At 39.8% G+C, this 12158-nt stretch overlaps 2 protein-coding genes across 2 annotated transcripts; both read left to right on the top strand.

The window, feature by feature from the left end:
- The first annotated feature begins 1370 nt into the window (after positions 1 to 1370).
- On the top strand, positions 1371 to 2884 carry rnf7 (ring finger protein 7). The gene is made up of 3 exons (XM_004075766.4): positions 1371 to 1591; positions 1716 to 1763; positions 2495 to 2884. Exons 1-3 carry the CDS (start codon positions 1429 to 1431, stop codon positions 2611 to 2613), a joined length of 330 nt encoding a protein of 109 aa, XP_004075814.1. The 5' UTR covers positions 1371 to 1428; the 3' UTR covers positions 2614 to 2884.
- A 2545-nt stretch (positions 2885 to 5429) lies between these two features.
- Positions 5430 to 11883, top strand: LOC101166975 (rhodopsin kinase 2-like). The gene is made up of 4 exons (XM_004075815.3): positions 5430 to 6235; positions 7051 to 7488; positions 9468 to 9739; positions 11186 to 11883. The coding sequence occupies exons 1-4, from the start codon at positions 5579 to 5581 to the stop codon at positions 11514 to 11516; spliced, it is 1698 nt and encodes a 565-aa protein (XP_004075863.2). The 5' UTR covers positions 5430 to 5578; the 3' UTR covers positions 11517 to 11883.
- Positions 11884 to 12158: the final 275 nt, after the last annotated feature.

The following is a 12158-nucleotide window of genomic DNA, read 5'->3' as shown; positions in this document are numbered from 1 at the left end:
TCAAGAGATGCAAAATGTAGACATGGCAAAAGAATCGCAACAAAGTTAACTCAGACTAAAGTCTGACAGAAAAATTAAAAGGAACCCTTAAGAATGTGGGAAACAAAATTGATTTACGGGTAAAAGTGAGTCATTTATTCCAAAAAAACTGAACACATATTTGTCCAAAGGATAAAACACTGCATATTACTCATGAAAACATTGTCTCTCTCTGTGGATGCTGATGTTCTGTTTGGACTTCCTGACCTAAACGATTTCTCAGCAAACACTTTGGCTCCTCTTTCATTAAGACACTTTTCCAGTTAAGAGTGCTGCTTTGTGATGCAACAGATGGTCTGTGAACTCACAACACACTTGAGGATCCAGCTGCTGTGAAAAGATAGGAGCCGCCAGCCAAATTAAACTTTCAGAAGCTTGTCCTAAAGAATCAGAGTTCGTTTCAGACTCCAGAGGCGTCGCCATGATGTTCTGTGCCTGTTTCTGTTTCATCTGATGAAGACTGACAGTTTCCTTTGTGGATCTCTAAACAGAAACACGTTTAAGGACAAAGCAGCTTCGAAATGGAAGGCTTTGAAGGAAGCAACGCTCCTCTGAACTTACTGTTGACCGTCCATCCTGAGAAATGGACTCCTTTAACAAAAATGACAAAAGCAAAGCATTGATGTCATTCTAGAAAAAAAAAGTATTTTATGATAGTAAATTTGATATCTGTATAAAAGAATTTCTGTGTATAGCTGGAAATTTGTTTGGTTGTGTTTAAATACATCTGATGAAATGAGGTAGCATTTATTTTTATTTTTTTATTGTCTTGTATACTATAATTTATGTTAAATAGGTAATAAATATTAAGGTGTTGTTAGACAGCAGCATTAAAGAGAAAACTTTATATTGTGTTTTTTCCTAAATTATAATACTACACTGTAGTTAATTATATTAATGGCTTGTTTTTTATATAAACATACAAATTAGATGTTCATCTTTATATGAAGCATGTTTACATAACAAATGATGTATATTTTTTACATAAGCTGGTGTGTTAAAATGTCATTTAATAAAATAGCTAATGAAACCTTTCCTGACTGATTACATTTTAGATTTTTCTTTGTCCATATCTTCAGTGGAGCATTCCTTAATAATGAGTAGTTTATATGCTACAGATTACAGTTTCAAGACAAAATTAGTTTTTAAAATTAAGACATTACATTTTTTATTGAAATATAAAGCATGTTAGATGTTTTTATATAATTTCCTAAAATACAATAAATTGTCTTGAAGCATATTTTAAAAAAATTGCATACACTATAAAACAGGTGCAAACTTCAAGATGGTTTCTTCTTTTTACTAAAAATAGAGAAACAGCGCCCTCTGCCGTCGCTGTGAGAACAAGCATCCAGCTTGTTTAGCTAAGCTAACGTGGGAGCTGCAGAGATGGACGACGGGGACGAGCCGGGTTTGGTGCTTTCTCACACCTCTTCGGGATCCAAGACGGGGAGTGACAAGATGTTTTCCCTGAAGAAATGGAACGCTGTGGCCATGTGGAGCTGGGACGTGGAATGCGACACGTGTGCGATTTGTCGGGTACAAGTAATGGGTAAGTGTTTGACAGCTAGCTTGGGACGCATACCCGGCTAACCCGTGCTAGCTTAGCTAACACGGACGTGTTTGGTGGATGTAGGCTGCTTGGTGCTTTAACTTTATTTCTGACACTTTTACAGACGCGTGCCTCCGATGTCAGGCGGAGAACAAACAGGAAGACTGTGTCGGTAAGACGCCCCGAGCTCTAAAAGTTGCATCAACAGCACAATCGGTTAACCGGATATGCTAAAGAGCGTTATCATCAACCCTGCGTCCCACCACAATAAAAGCTCAGGCGCGCAGCTTTCACGATATTGAAAGAAAAAAGTTATTATTATTATTTTATGTAAAATACAACAAAAGAACATAGAACAATAACAGTGAGAATGCCAGAGTTTGGCACATACACTACAAAACACATTGTAATACATTAAAAACATCCAACCATAGACAGCTTTCTTAATGTTTTTGTAGTTTTCTTACATTGGCAACAAAATAAACACTGAAAACAAAAAAACTGTTTTGTGATTTTTTTAAATTTACCAAATAGCCTGTAATAAAGAGATGAATTGCCACTTTTATGTTCAAGTTCATGTTTTTTAATAATTTGAATAAAGCAATCGTTCGTTATACATGTCCTCCATCATCAAAAAACAAAAAAAATCACAAGAACATGATAAGAACGCCAAAAACGTGATTTTCATTGGAGGTGGTCTTTAATAGTTTGAGACACAATCAAACGAACTTTAATGTTCTTCCCTTCTTCATGTGAAGATTTCTCTATAATCTGTCACAGAAGTCCTGCTGTGTTTGTGAAAATAAGAGTACTAATGAAAACGTACATGTTTCATACAATATATTGTCTTTGAACATGTTTGTCATTCAGTTTTTAACCTGTTTGTCTGCCTCCATCTTCCAGTTGTTTGGGGGGAGTGCAACCACTCCTTCCACAACTGCTGCATGTCCCTCTGGGTGAAGCAGAACAACCGTTGCCCCCTCTGCCAACAAGACTGGGTGGTGCAGAGAATCGGCAAATGAGGACTGAGCCCGTGTTTTCTTCAGAGCCGTCCCGGCCTTCTCCTGTGCCGTCTTCCTGCTCGCCATCGCATGTTTCCTGTAGTCACAGCGTAAAAGGAGGGCGGGGAACAAAAACGCGTACAGATCAGCTGCTCTACCCCTTTAGAAGCCTCATGGAGGGATGGATGACAATTTACAGTGTTTGACATTTAAGATTAACTTTGATGTATGTTGCGATGTTTGGCACAAGAAGTGGTTTTTATTTTAGAAATAAAAGAATTGTGAAAGCTGCAGGTCTGTTTTCATTTGAATAGTTTCCATTAATCCTATATAACCATTTGCATCATATTTTATACATGCCTTCCTGAGACCCCAATATTATTAACATGATCCAAACTTTCTTTAAAAACCATTGGTCCATGTTTTCTGTCCTGTAATTCATCATCATTCCACTAGGGGCAGTAGAATGACTTTTCCTGCTGATTTCAAAATGGCTGTTTCCATGAAATCTCAAAAACACTTGACGGGAAACGTTTAGCTAATTTTCTAAATTTTATGCTGAGAATAACTCATCTATTGTTTTACACTTTTCTAAATGACTACTGAAAAAACACACAAGTCTTTGATAATTAACTTTTTATAACACATTGACCCAATGTGGTCACATTTACCCATGGGTCAAATGTGAGAGTGGATAAATAAGGTGATTTTATTTTCCCCTAAACACTAATTTTTTTTTCCCTAAGAACTAATGTCAATTTTTTTGCATCTTAAAATTACATTGTTGTGAGATAAAACTTACCAAAACACCCGACATACCGTAATTGATTATATCTATATCATTACAACATGATTTGGCTGTATTTTTATACATGTAAAAAACAAAATTTCTGTCAGTTCCTTGATGTTGTAGCCTTTATGAGGTTAAACAAAAAGATTTTAGTTCTGAGATTTACTAGTGAAACAGGAATTTGTGCATGAAATGGTCTGTAGTCTTTGGCGGTTAGGTTCTGGGCGGGAGACTTCTTGCATACTTGGGATGACCTCGGACCGTGTGAGAAGAGACCCCAGAGCCTGGACGCTGATGGTGATTAACCTTTGGGCTATCCTAGGCACTTTAACATTGAGAGTTGGGTCATATAGACCCACTAGACAGTGCTCTGAACCTTTTTTCTTCAATGATTTGTGAACCTCACTGGTGTCCATGGATTACATGAAATCTTTCCACCTTTATCCACCTTTATCATGGTAGGAATAACACGTAAGTAAGGGTTGGGTCATATAAGATAGCACAAGGGTTAAGCCCCAGACCGCTCCGAATCAAAGAGCCAGGAGGAGAACAGGGCGGAGGTGGGCCGGTGAAGTGTCTAGAATGCAGATAAACTAACTTCCATGAATTCAAAGGCAGGAATTTGATTGTGATTGGCTGTGAAGAAAGTGAGCATTTTAGCTATTGGCTAAGACTGAAGACTAACTGATGAGTGGCATGTAGTATGAAGAACTTGGTGTACCAGAAGATGAGATAGCTCTCCCGTATTGAAATTGCGCCATGGCTTCACATGGTTGTAAGTGGGTGTATCAGAATGGAGAAGAGCAGGGAGCTTGTGCATGTCTCAAAAAGCTTTTTTTTAAACTGCATTTTTGGTCTGCTCCTGATTCACAACTATTTGAATAAAGAAAAACTCAGAAATGCAATTTTAAGCTTGATTTTCTTTATATATGTCCTCTATCATCAGAAAAAAGGCCAAAATAAGATGTTAAAAACACCAAAACCACCATTTTCATCAGTGGTTCTTTAATGTTAATGCGCAGATAAACTCACTAATGAGAGTAATTTGATTGGGAAGAGGCTGCACTCTGTGCTGTGAGCGCTGGATCACATAGAGCTTAAGCTGGTGTTCTTACACCACTAAGCAGCACGACATTAACCCAACAAAACCAGGAAAATCTTAGAAGTGGGTTCATTTTGTTCTTTGTGTATTTTTAGTTTTAGATGAGTTCATTGTGTTTTCTGCCTTTGCTTGTGCACACAAAACGCACAAACTTGGAGAATTGAGAGAGGAAGAATTACCGGCGTAATTGACTTAGTCATGAGGCTAATGATGGCTGGACTGATTGTCCTTGTTTGACATGTGAGCTTTTATGCCATAAAGCTGTTTCAGGCAAATCCACCAAGCAAATCCATCCATTTATGCTCTTCTGTAGCCACCTTTCACCAAAACCTGGAGTAACCCTTGTGCTATCCTAGACACTTTAACATTGGGAGTGGGGTCATCTAGACCCACTAGACCAGAGGTGGGCACTGAGGGCCGCAGTCCTGCATGTTTTCCAGCATACCCTGCTCTGGCATGTTCTGATTGGCTGGACACACCTGAACCAGGTAATCAGCCATGAGTAGGGGAAGAGTATCTGGAAATCATGCAGACACACCGGCCCTCGAGGCCTGGACTTGCCCACCCCTGCACTAGACAGTGCGCTGAACCTTTTTTCTTCAATGATTTGTGATCTTCACTGGTGTCCATGGATTACATGAAATCTTTCCACTTTCATCCACCTTTGTCATGGTAGGGAGAACACATCAATGTGAGGGTGGGGTCATCTAAGATAGCACAAGGGTTAAGAAAAGAAACGTTTAGTTTTAACTAGACAAAACTCCCTCAGCTTCTGAGCTTCTAAGTGTGTAGGTTTGATCAAGTGTAGGTGCGTTTAAAAAAAGTTGTTCTTGCTTTAACTTTTCAGGTATGGCCTGCCACTTTGTTAGCTGCTGTCCAATCACAGCACGGCTCCCTGTGTCTTCTAAGAATAGATTGGCCCAAAGCCTCTTAACCACAGACCACATAAGTTGCTTTCCCTGCGTGCCCATCTTTGCACAAACGTGCAAAGGCACTTAGCAGGAGCCAAATCCCTGAGCGGCGTGTGGACATGGAGGATGTTCACCAAGCAGGTGCTGCCAGCGCTCACTTGTGCCCAATGATTTGCAAGATGGATGTCCTCAAGTCTTGTCATTTGTCTGCTGCCTTTCAACATGCCACATGATTCACCCCCTAAGGCTGACCCGGCAGGGCTGGAGAGTCTGGTGGTGAACACGGCTTACCTCAAGGGACAACAGGCCGGCCGCAATGAGCAGAGGATGCGAAGAGAATCCCTGACGCTGCCCAACCCAAAGAAATCGACTGCTCCCCGGGCAGGGGCCGAGAAAAGCTACGAGTGGCTGTGTGAGCTGCAGCCCATCGGGAGGAAGCTTTTCCTGCAGTTCCTCATGACCTCTGACCCCCAGAGGGCAGCCGCTGCAGTGTTCCTGCAGGAGCTAGACGACTGGAGCTTTGCTGAGGACGCAACAAAAGAGAAGGTCAGACAAAGGATACTTGCCAAGTTCTGTCATCCTCAGTCTCAGACGTTTCTGTCTTACCTCACAGAAGACTCAAACCTGTGCAGGACCTTGTCAGTCAAAAGCCTTGATGAGGAAACAGTTCAGAAGATAACAAATGCAACAAAGGACTTCCTGAAGGGTAAACCTTTCCTGGAATACTTGAAGAGCCCCCATTTCTACAGGTTTCTGCAGTGGAAGGAGTGTGAGAGGCAGAAGATTACTGACAAGTACTTTTATGAGTTCAGGACTTTGGGAAGAGGAGGCTTTGGTGAGGTACGCACCCAAAATTTCAACATCTACAAACTAAATTCATGCCTTGGCACTGAAGTGTGTTGCAAATTGTCCTCCTTTGTGCAAACAAAGTCAAAGTCTACATCATTTACTATAATTCTTGAAAGACCCACTCAGGCGAAATTCACATTAGTGGCCTTTTCTGCTGATGGAGTCTGAGAGCTCGTCCGAGCTGGCATCTAGCTCAAAACTGTACGACAGGACAGCCATTTTTGTTACACCGAAGATGTTAGGTTGAGGGTGTGAGGGGTTATAAGTCAACGGGAGGATGGGAAATAAGGCCAGGTTTACGTTCCAACAGTGCAGAAACTAGAAAACGACACAAGTTTTGTGGTTTTGGCTTCATCATAATTAAAAGACTAATCAACGGCAGTGGCTCAGGTGGTTGAGTCCAATGATCGAAGGGTCGGCCAGTCAACTGTCGCTGTGTCCTTGGGCAAGACACTTCACCTTCCCTGCCTCCAGTGTTACTCCACTGATGTGTGAATGCACATGAATGTCTCGAGGATGGTCAGAGGGGTCGTAGGCGCAAACTGGCAGCCACGTACGCCTCTGTCAGTTTGCCCCAGGGCAGCTGTGGCTACATCAGTAGCTTACCATCACCAAGTATGAATGAGGAGTGGATGAATAATGGACACATTGTAAGTGCTTTGTGTGTCTGAAAAGCTCAGATAAATCCAATTCATTAATATTATTATTACTATTAAAATAGCATAAAAGATGATTGGAGTGGGACTTTAAAATGTAGATGACCTACACAATGTCTGTTATGGTTTTTTGCTGTTCTGGTTTGGCAGGTTTGTGTTGTGCAGGTGAAGTACACAGGCCACATGTACGCCTGCAAGAAGCTGGACAAGAGACGTCTGAAAAAGAAAAGCGGGGAGAGGCTGGCCCTTCAGGAAAAGCAGATCCTGGAAAAGGTTAACAGCCCCTTCATCGTAAACCTGGCTTACGCCTACGAAAGCAGGACTCACCTGTGCCTGGTCATGGACCTGATGTCTGGAGGAGACCTCAAGTTTCACATCTATGAGTTGGGGGAGAGAGGCATCCGCATGGAGCGTGTAGTTTACTACACCGCACAGATAATCTCCGGCATCCTCCACCTGCACTCCATGGACATTGTGTACCGGGATATGAAGCCGGAGAATGTGCTGCTGGACGGCAAAGGACAGTGCCGAGTGTCCGACCTCGGATTGGCTGTGGAGCTGCCGAACGGGAAAATGATCTGCCAGAGGGTTAGTGGAATAATCTGAACACACAGATTATTACACATTTTCACTGAAAAATAGTCAAAACGCACTCCATCAAGTGGGTTCTGCACACACATGTTGCACACGTCTTGTAGAAATCACACAACTTTCTATCCTCATCGTCACATAAACATTTCATCAGATTAACGGGAGAAAAGAAGAGACCCAGTGGGATTGGGATTAATCTGATTTGAAGAGTGCCTGACCTCATGCTCGGTTGGACTTTGAAGCGCATGCTTGACCAACCAGAGCTTGTTAGTGTTAGCTCTCTAATCTTTGCACGATGGAAGTGTCTGTAGGAGTAGACGAGCCTGGAGATCCCCTGCAGAGTGCAGACAGGTTATGGTCCAAAGGACTGTCCACCCAGACCTTCCCGGATGTGCTGGAATTTGATGGAAAACATCTCAACATCATAGGAAAATGTCAAACTTTACTCTGTTTACCACTGGAAGAAAGTTTACAAAACATAATAGCAGTAGAAATGAAATATATAGACTGTAGTGACATTTGGCCAAATGTATAATTGCCAAATGTTATTTTGAAGGACATTATAATATCCAATAGAAATACACATATTTACATCATTATAGTAAATCCAGGACATGACAGATTGTCAATATATCTTTTTTTTCTAAGGCAAATAAAACATCACTGTAGTAAACATATTTTTAAAAAGAAGACGTGCTATTAAGTGAGAAAAATGTGCCAGATAGCTTGAAGATAAAAACAATTTTCTTAAAATGTATAAAGAACTTAAACCATAGATCTTGCTAACGTTTTCTCTGTATCTTGAATTGTTTAAATTAGATGTTAACATATTAAAAACCAGGGACTGTATTTATTTATTTATTTAAAATAAAAGGAAAGGAGAAAATGGTTTCTATTATTTCCAAAAAAAACTTTCAGAAATATTTAGAATGACTGAAGTATTATTGATGATTTTTTTTAATTTGGTTTAAGTTAAACAATATATATAAATTTACTGTTAAAGTGGACATCCTAAATATATATTAATGAGCCTGCGGCTTATAAACCTCTGACTGAAAATACATGATTTAAAAATTCCTCCACAATGAAGGCGTTCAGAGGTTTTCTGGTCTCATAGCCAAGCAGAATCTGAGAACAAATTAGATTTCTGAATATAAATAAATATTGAGACAAGGTAAATAAAAAGCGTCTGCAACCTTAAGATAACCATTTGGGCTGGTTTCTTACTGACTCAAACCCAGAAAGAGCCACTTTGCGATTTAGAAACATGATCTCTATGTTTTTGTTAGTTTATTTATAAAATGTAGCTTTTTTTATATTTAGAATAATTGAATTGCAACAAAGTTAAAATGTTCTCTGTATAACAATTTGAACTTCTTTTACTTATGACAGCAGCACTTACAAGTTCATTTCAAAATAAAACACATCCTGTGTCAAATAGGATCCTCATGCTTCAGCAGATTTACTTGAATCAAAAATACAATAAGGTGAAACATAACATTTTTCTATGAACATGACTTTAGTGTGCCTTTATCTTTTTGATCCTTTTCCTATCAATAAAAAAACATCACGCCATTGGTGTAGAGTCCATTACTGATACATGTTTTTACATAATAGAAAAAATGGTATGTATAAAATACTGAACCACTCTTAATGTAAACCATCATTTTGCTGAGTTATTGGACATCTAAACATAACTGACAAAACTTAATTAGCAAATGAATCAAAACTACAAACCTATGATCAATTTAAACTTATCAGCGTTTTTCTTCAAAGCCACAATGGAGGGAGGAAGGAGCAGCATGTGGCTCCCGAGCCTCGAGTCACAGACCCCTAGGTTAGAAGATTTAAAAAAAATTTTTAGAAAGAAGGTTATAATAAAATGCAACTCAATGCATAAACAAAGAAATTCTGACTCATCTTTTTAAGTTAATCTGAAAGTGTTCTTTTTTTACCCCCTCTGTGGGTATCTGCAGGCTGGAACAACAGGTTACATGGCTCCTGAGGTTCTCAAGCAGGAGTACTACCGCACGTCTGTGGACTGGTGGGCTCTGGGCTGCAGCATTTATGAGATGGTTGCCGCTCGCTTGCCTTTCAGAGACTTCAGGGAAAAAGTCCAGAACACTGAGGTTACTCGTCGTACTCTGGAGGACGACTGCAAGTTTGAAGACAAACGATTTGATTCTCCAACGAAGGAAATCATTGTCCAGTTCCTCAGGAAGAAGGTTGCACATCGCCTCGGGTGCCGGTGAGAAAATCTGTCCCTTTGGGTTCAACAGTGCCAAAAAGATTAAAGTCTGAGAGTCAAGGGTGGATCTCTTCACAGCACTCTGACAACTAGTCCAGAAAAGACAAGAATCAAAAAAGATGAAAGAAATAAACCAACAGAAGCTTCAAACATAAGATTGAAATAATACTTCTTTCATATTAATTAAGTAAATGTTTATTTCTGTGGCAGCTTTCTCAGATAAAATCATAAAGTGCTTGATAATAGTAAAAGGGAGCATGAAATCAAACAGAAACAGGAAATTACAACAATTATCACATAATTATGAATACGGACAAACAAAAATAAAGATTTCAGATCGAATGGTAGTACACTGCAAACATATAAGTCTAAACGCCTTACAACACTGGCAGATTTTATTTAAATAATTTCTTTAAAAATCTGCCAATGTGGTAAGAAAAATGGTTTCACCAAAAATTCTTAATTTAAGAAAAAAAATGTCGTCACTAAGACATTTTCTGTTGAAAAGCTTTCTCGATAAGATTATTTTTCAAATGTTTTAAGATTGGGAAGAATTAGATTAAGATTGGTGAAGCTAAACTCAGTTTGAAGCCAGTTTTTGCAGTAAAAAAAAAGTTTGAAAAGGGATTTTTTTGTCCAATGACACAAAAAAAAGAACACAGTTTTTACTGTTTGATATCAATCTGTATGATTTTAGACTGAGGGCAGGCCAATCGAGCAGAAGCTCATGCAAACAATGTCTTCTTCCTTTCGTGTCAAGAACTTTATAGCGTTGATGGTAGCGTTATGATCCCCTTGCTTAAAACCTCCCACCAAATGCTGTTTTCCGTTTGTGATTGCAATGGAGAGGTTTGTTGTGTTAAAAGCATCTTCTGAAGGACTTCGAAACAGTGGATGTTGGTCTTTTTACACAAAATAATCACTCCAATTGGTTTTATCTCCATAGTAACCATTTCAGTTTTGGGCTGCTTTGGGAAGACGAACAGGTCTATGTATTTTTTGGGAAGAATTGGCAAAAGTAAACATTTTTTATCAACCACACCCACATTCTTAATATGTTCATATCTTATTTTGTTTCCCTCAGCTTGACCCAACAATTCATGTTCATTCATTTTCACAACATTTCTGTAAAACAAATGTGAGAGTAATAAAGGAATGGTACTTTTGTAAGGCCTCCACGCCAACGCCAATCACACCAAGTAGCTTCCTAATGATGGAGTTATGGGGCGATTACATGAGGAGATTACGTTTGTAGAAGGTACTAAAGGTGATATTCTTGGACCTCTTCCCGAGGTCAAAGGTCAGCAAAATTTTAATTTTGCTTCAAGTTTCATGACCTTTTTCTTTCATCTCTACACCTGTTTTATGAAAGCAAATGTTCACTAAATCTACAAAAAGTTTTTCTGAAGTTCTCTGACGTGTGACCTGCGTATGTTGCTTCCACAGCAAGGGGGACGACCCACGAAACCACTCATTTTTCAAGAACATCAACTTCCACCGGCTGGAAGCAGGGCTGGTGGAGCCCCCCTGGGTGCCGAAGGCCAACGTGGTCTACGCCAAAAACATCGAGGACTGTCGGGACAACTCTGATGTGAGGGATGTAGAACTGAACTGCAAGGACGAGAAGTTCTTTAAGGAGTTCAGCACGGGTGCTGTTCCCATCCGATGGCAAAGGGAAATCATTGACAGTGGATTGTTTGATGAACTGAACAACTCCCAAATGAACGGGAATTGCCACAAAACTGTTTGGATTTCTAGGATGTGCATCATTTTGTGAGCTAAACTAAGCTGGAAGTTGAGGTTCTTGAAAGTTTTTGTTGGAAAAACACGTGCCTGTTTGAATTGCATTGCTAAAGTCTCTCTTCTAAATGAGTAAGTAAAGCAAACATAACTTAAATTAAAGCTGCGAGCGGCATTGTATGGTACCCGCCCTTCCCGCCTCCATCTAAGATGCCCTCTTGTAAAAATTATGCAAGCTCAGGGAAACGCCACTTTTGCAAGCTCTCCACGCTAATGCCAATCAAAATCTACAACTCAGTTTTACATCAAGTAGCTTCTCAATGAGGCTCGAGGAGTTAACCCTTGTGCTATCCTAGGCACTTTAACATTGGGAGTTGGGTCATCTAGACCCACTAGACAGTGCGCTAAACCTTTTTTCTTAAATGATTTGTGAACCTCACTGGTGTCCATGGATTAACTGAAATCTTTCCACATTTATCCACCTTTGTCATGGTAGGGAAAACACATCACTGTAAGGGTGGGGTCATCTAAGATAGCACAAGGGTTAAAGGTCAAAGGTCAACAAAACTTTGGTTGTGGTTGTAGACTTAATCCGGTGGCGTGAGTGGGAAATTTCATAAAGATCACTCAAACTAAAGTAAATTCACTATGCCCCATATTTATTTTCCCCGGTGGACCA

Source organism: Oryzias latipes, chromosome 13 (genome assembly GCF_002234675.1).
Source record: "Oryzias latipes chromosome 13, ASM223467v1".
Classification (NCBI taxonomy): Eukaryota; Metazoa; Chordata; class Actinopteri; order Beloniformes; family Adrianichthyidae; genus Oryzias; species Oryzias latipes.
The sequence above is the reverse complement of the archived record's forward strand: the minus strand, read 5'-3'. Positions and strand labels throughout refer to the sequence as shown.

Bases quoted from the DNA above. Each gene is read 5' to 3' on its own strand.
- rnf7 (XM_004075766.4), top strand. From the start codon at position 1,429: ATGGACGACGGGGACGAGCCGGGTTTGGTGCTTTCTCACACCTCTTCG. The intron at 1,592-1,715 runs GTAAGTGTTTGA...ACACTTTTACAG, and splicing joins TTGTCGGGTACAAGTAATGG to ACGCGTGCCTCCGATGTCAG. The intron at 1,764-2,494 runs GTAAGACGCCCC...TCCATCTTCCAG, and splicing joins CAAACAGGAAGACTGTGTCG to TTGTTTGGGGGGAGTGCAAC.
- LOC101166975 (XM_004075815.3), top strand. From the start codon at position 5,579: ATGTCCTCAAGTCTTGTCATTTGTCTGCTGCCTTTCAACATGCCACAT. The intron at 6,236-7,050 runs GTACGCACCCAA...CTGGTTTGGCAG, and splicing joins GAAGAGGAGGCTTTGGTGAG to GTTTGTGTTGTGCAGGTGAA. The intron at 9,740-11,185 runs GTGAGAAAATCT...TTGCTTCCACAG, and splicing joins GCACATCGCCTCGGGTGCCG to CAAGGGGGACGACCCACGAA.